Below are 6,000 nucleotides of genomic sequence, written 5' to 3' on the forward strand. Positions count from 1 at the left end.
CAGCGAACGTGTCTCCCTTTCTTAAGCGCGCATTCTTTCTTGTTGCCGTCTTGTCCACAGGTGGCCGAGTTCCCCGAAGAACAGCTTTTGGTGGCCGTCTTCCCCGGAGTTCCGACTGCTGCTGAGCTTTTCCTCTTACCGCACAAAAACCAGTCGCGGGACAAGAAAAAGACTGAGGAGGAACTAGACCAAGTAGGAGTCGTAACAATTTTTTTTTATAAGTTGTTCAATTAGATATAATCATGTTGTTGTTAAAAAAAAACAAATAAAAGCCTGCTCTATTTCTGAACAGGTTTCAAACATTATTGTAAGTGCACTGAACCAGAACCTGGTGGAGTTCGAGTTGAAGCCTGGCGTGAGGGTCATTGTATATAACACGCAGCTCACGCTGGGTAAGAGTTTTTTATTATTCTTTCTTTTTTTTTTGGTTTGAATAAATTTCGTTTTCACCGTCTTCATGTTTTTGTTTTTGCTTCCCTTGTGTAATTGTCACACCAAAAAGTCATCAGCAATGCTAATAATTCATTGGTGCGCTTTGAAAACACAGTTTCTTGAAATTCTGAACACCGCGTTCCTTCCTCATTAAAATCAAGTTGTTGTTTTTTTATGAGAATAATAATAACAACACTAACTCATTTGATCAAAAGGTGCCTTTCTACAAATTATAAAACCACAATATAAAGTGAAATGAAAGAAGAACGGCAACGTAACCGACCGGTTAGCACTTTCGCCTCACAGTGCGGAGGTCGTGGGTTCGATTCCGGCACCGGCCATCCGGTGTGGAGTTTGCATGTTCTCCCCGTGCCTGCGCGGCTTTTCTCCGGGTACTCCAGTTTCCTCCCACATTCCAAAAACATTTTTTAATTGTAATACTTTTCTGTTGCGTTCTGAGGACTCACAAATCATTTGTAGGACAAATTTGATGGAACAATCCAAATTGTCTCTAGGTGTGTTTGTGAGCGCGGACGGTTGTTCGTCTACGTGTGCCCTGCGATTGGCTGGCAACCAGTCCAGAGTGCCCCCCGCCTACGGCCCGAAGGTATCTGGGCAAGGCTCCAGCACGCCCCCTTGTGGGGAAAAGAAGCTCATGGATGGAAATAATTTAAAACTAGAAATGTAGTCCTGAGGACAAAGGCAGCGTTCTGTCTCGCATAACATGATAGTGAAGAAAGAACGAAATTAGTGAGGCCTCCAACTGCAACTAAGAATAAAAAACACAACTACGAAGTGTTCTGTGAAGAATCCGGGCAAACAAACATCTGCCCTCCTTCAAATAGGTTTCCTACGTCTGTCATTTGAGTCATGCTGCCTCTGGGCCTTGTTCTTGTTCGAGCAGAATGTGACCGGACAAGTTTTGTTGCGGACCCTCGCAGCAAAGAACATTTTTCCAGACATCTATATAAAAAAATGTAATTCAGCACCAAGCATACCTTACACACTCACATTTAATCTTGAAATGAACGCACACATCCATCCATAAAATGTAATTATACAATCCAACTTTATTTCTATAGCGTATTTCACAACAGCTGGAGCCGTAACAAAGCACGTTCCATATGGTGGAATGTAAATTGGCAGGAAATCAGAACACAAATTGAAAGACATTTACAATAGGTACCAGCAGAACAGCGACAGTCTCATGTGGAATTGAAAGCTAAAGAATTCAAATGTCTTCAAATGAAAGGTGGACAAGGAGTGGGCGGGGCTTGCCTAACAATAATGGAAGCTCATTCCATCGGGAAGGACCGGCAACAGAAAAGGCATGATCCCCCTCGAGGTTTCGCTTTGTCCTCCAGCCTCATTTGGTCCGCAGTTCTGAGGCAGCGGGCAGGTGCGTAGAGGTGGAGGAGCTCGGAGAGGCCATTGAAAGATTTAAAGACATACAGAAGTATCTTAATATGAACACTAAAGTGCAGTGGGAGCCAGTGAGGAGAAGCCAAGATTGGGGTGATGTGCTCTCTTCTTCCGAGCTCCAGTTAGAAGGTGAGCAGCAGTATTGTGGAGCAACTGGAGACGCTTGAGGGAGGGCTGGCTGACTCCAAAATAAAGTACATGTAGCCTAAATGTAACGATGGCATGGATTACTCTTTAGAAGTGCTGCCGAGAAAGAAAAGTGCTTCACCTTAGCAAGTTGTCTACGATGAAAGAATCAGAATCAGAATGAAGCTGGAACGAACATCCTGAGCATCAATTAAAACGCTGCGAGTTTATTTGACTCAGGAGGCGAGGAGGAGGATGACTGCATCCGTATTACGACATCCGACAGCAGCAAATGACAGTGTTCGCATTTCTGCAGCAACTTTAACGCAAAGTTGTTCTTCTACAGGACTGTTGTACATTGAGGCGGCATTCATCATTTAACCGTCACATTTATTATTAACATTTGAATTTGCTAATACATAAAGACAATTCCATTTGGTAAAATTGTAAAATGACTCCATGTTCCTGCAGCACCCTTGGTGGACTCCAATCCTCGACATCGGAGCTCCGCCATGCTGATGCTCTTATCGGTGGTTTTCCTCGGCCTTGCCGTCTTTCTCATCTACAAATTCAAGAGGTACGAACCTTTTGTGATGACTTTCACCTTCTCGCGTAGAAAGCTGCAATAATCCATTATTGATGATCCCATCAATTCTCATCATTTACGGTCATGTCTGGAAACTGGATTTTGACGTCTCCCATCATTCCGGTATGTTGCCGCTTATGAGGAGAACGTCATCAGTAATGCGCTGATGCGCAAAAAAATCATTATCCCACGGAGAAAAAAAAATGTCATTATTATTCATGAGGATGGAATGACTACCACTCGTCTTAAGAGAAATATTTCTGAAATTGACAAGTAATAACTGAATCAATGTGAACTGGAAATGATTGGACTTGATGTGAACGGCCAACGTTTGCTTAGAGTTTTTTTTTTAACTCCACACATGCCACATTTTTTGTCCGATTTAAGCTCTAATGTCTGCTTTTGCTTGTTTTTAGAAAAATACCTTGGATAAACATATACGCGGAGGTGAACCAGGAGAAGGAGCAAGAGATGATTAGTTCGGTGGGCCAAGGTGACAACATGCCAAAAATAACACTGAATGACTTCTCCTCCTCCAAAGAACTCACGGAGAAAGAACTGGATTTAAGAGTCAAAAGTAAGTTATGGACCACGGAAAAGATTCAGTCACCGGGATAGCGGGCTTCAAACCAGCATTTCACTCAATCCATTAAATAGCGCCTTTGAATAAAATGCACTTGAGTTGTTTTTTTTTTTTTAAATATTCATTAAAAAAAAAGAACGAAAAAGAGCTAATTCCATGCGCATTTTGCATCAACACAGACCTCAAATATTAAATAACATGCCACTTTTCTTTAACCAATTTGAGTGCATCACGATTTACCAATCACAGAGTCGGTGTCCCAACGATCATCATTTCTTCTGCTTTGTATTTCTTTTTTGTGTCTCCTCAGGGGGAGTCGCCAACGCCCGTGAGAGCACAAGGGAGATTCCAAACTGTACTAGCGTGTAGAGCGTGCGACCGTGCAGCCAGCTCGTGTCAAGCGGTCTCTTGTTCCGTTTTGTAATCCTCAACGCAACTGCTGTGAATAGTTTTCTAAGAGGCCTCATTTCTACAGCCGTACATGGACGTCCCGTTCAACATCCGCGCAGCAAATCAAATGTATCCAATGAGATTATTTTATTGTCTGAAGACCAAACATGACTCCCGTTTTGTGCGCATTTCAGCTAGGTGACGCATCATTAAGGTGGCAAAAACATACTTGATCTCCGCTTATGTAAAAACCACAAAGTATTTAACGAAATTGCTTCGACATACACGATCACTTGTCATGTAAATACCATCAAGCTTTTTTTTTTTAAAAAGTGTGTCATGGCAAAAGATCAGACAAATTGTGTCATGTGCTGTGAAAAATGAAGTTTTGTTTTCCGAAGGTCATTGACCAGTGCCTGTTGCAACATTTGTGTAAATAATGATTGTAAATAGTTGTTTTTCAGTCATTTAAAAAAAAAAAAAAAATGACATTGACTTATTTTAAGAGTAGAGCTCTTCTTGACATATCTTGAGAGAAAGTATATCTCTTTCTACGCATTTTCATACCCTGAATTTTCTGGAAATGAAATGTACATTTGAAAAATTGCCATGTTCAATGTTAATACTTTCATTTTGTATTGTGTATAAAAATGTATACTGAAAAAAAATTTATCTGAATTCTTGCATTTGCCTCCGTCAGTAAAGAAATTGGTGTCGGAGGAAACGTACGTTATGAGAGGAAACAGTCGTCAAAGTATTTTGCCTTATCATTTGTTACATGGTTATGCCGTCTCTTTAGAACATTTTGTAAAAATGCATATTTTGACTTCATCTCTCAATGTGCTGAAGCTTTGTGCAACGCTAGCCGCTTATTCATGATAAAATCATAAAATAAAAAGTACAGTATTTGACTGTATATCGCAGCAGCAAGCCGTCACAAATTCTCGCACGGTAGCGCGCTAGGCTAATTATGGAAAAGTATTTTCATCGTGCTGAAAGAGACAAATGTAGCTTTGTTTTTGTATATTCTGGAATTATGAACCAGGAAAAAAAAGGTTTTACGTAGATTGTTAAATCGATCCAGGTAAAATATGAATTCTGAATGAGAGGAAAGCTTGGACAGTGATGTGAAAAATCAATACATTTTTTTTACAAACGTTTTTGCTCATCAATGACATCTTTTAAAGATCAAAAATCAAAACATTAAAGTGAATGATTATTTTTGTATCCGAGGATCCTACTCATATTTCTATTGAATAATCAAATATTCATACATTTTACTTGTTTGAAGAGCAATTCTAAATAGAATAACGAACATCCATTTTTCAATCCACAGCGCATATTTCCTAATTTCACATTGTGCCCAGCTGCAAATTATTACTATTTTATTTTTTTTGGTGTCGCTATATGTCATAAAATCATTCTGTGCCTTCTTGGACCAGGCGAGTGGCCACAGTGCAAATCTGGCGCTGGCCAGAACCCGCCCATCATCGCATGCTCTCATACACAGTGGTTGCCAAACATTTTTTCCGCCGCCGACGGGGTCACACAAGTCCGAAATGTTTGCGGGCGGGTTTTGTGTTGGTGAAGCGGGTTGTTGACTGACTATTAAAACGCTCCAACAACAAACTTATATCCACTTGTGTATTTTTATGGATCTTGATATGGTCACTATGGTAACGTAACAGACACAACAGAACAACTATACGATCCAAACAAAAACCATTTTTTTGGGTAGATATTACAATGAAGGTGAAGCATCATTTTTTTGCACCAGCGCCACACAATAAGTGTATTAACATGTATAACTCGTCATAACGCTTTATGAAGATCCGTTCGTCGCTAATTGTGCCGTGTGGGCTTCGTACGTGGTCTTTTTTTTTAACTCATTTTGCGAGTTTGTGGGTTTAATATTAGCGTCATGCAGCCGAGAGCATTAGCATCTTGGCGGATGTAAGACAGAGACGTCGGCCATTTTTCAAAATCAAATATTTTTTAGCCTTGAATAATAAATAAGCCAGAATGAATGCAAGGTTGGCTTTTGGTGGCCCACGGTCCAGTCCGAGTCCACGACCCGGTGCTTGAGGACCACTGGCCGAGAGCACAGTTCATCGGGGAGGCGGTCCAACAAGAAAAGAGCCCATGCAGCACGGAAACGGTTTGCGCACTCAGGAATGCAGGGTCCTCACCACAGATTTGCTATTTCTTAAAAACATCGTCTGTCCTAAAAAAAACGGCGTTCTGACCCGAAGATGAAGAAATCTCTGTTACATTACAAAACAACTTTGACATTGTAGAGTAGGCCATGAAACCTTAATCATAATTGAAATTGTGGCAACGCAACAATGACAGCAAGTTTTAATCATTTTTATTGTCACATTAACTCACGCGGCTCATGACTTGGGAGAAAATATCGGCTTTAACAAATACCGCAAATTGGTGGTCCAGAAAAATAGAAATG

At 40.7% G+C, this 6,000-nt stretch overlaps 1 protein-coding gene across 1 annotated transcript in view; it reads left to right on the plus strand.

The window, feature by feature from the left end:
- Positions 1 to 5,172, plus strand: part of sorcs3a (sortilin related VPS10 domain containing receptor 3a) — an 83,983-nt gene extending 78,811 nt beyond the window's left edge. Inside the window, exons 23-27 of the mRNA XM_088302479.1 lie at positions 61 to 192; positions 293 to 392; positions 2,452 to 2,557; positions 2,983 to 3,143; positions 3,460 to 5,172. Coding sequence (XP_088158605.1) covers positions 61 to 192; positions 293 to 392; positions 2,452 to 2,557; positions 2,983 to 3,143; positions 3,460 to 3,518 — 558 coding nt within the window. The 3' untranslated portion in view covers positions 3,519 to 5,172. The remainder of the gene's footprint in view (positions 1 to 60; positions 193 to 292; positions 393 to 2,451; positions 2,558 to 2,982; positions 3,144 to 3,459) is intronic.
- Positions 5,173 to 6,000: the final 828 nt, after the last annotated feature.

The sequence above is a fragment of the Idiotropiscis lumnitzeri genome, chromosome 8 (assembly GCF_059441095.1).
Source record: "Idiotropiscis lumnitzeri isolate Australia: NSW breed Sydney's pygmy pipehorse chromosome 8, RoL_Ilum_1.0, whole genome shotgun sequence".
In the NCBI taxonomy this organism is placed as follows: domain Eukaryota; kingdom Metazoa; phylum Chordata; class Actinopteri; order Syngnathiformes; family Syngnathidae; genus Idiotropiscis; species Idiotropiscis lumnitzeri.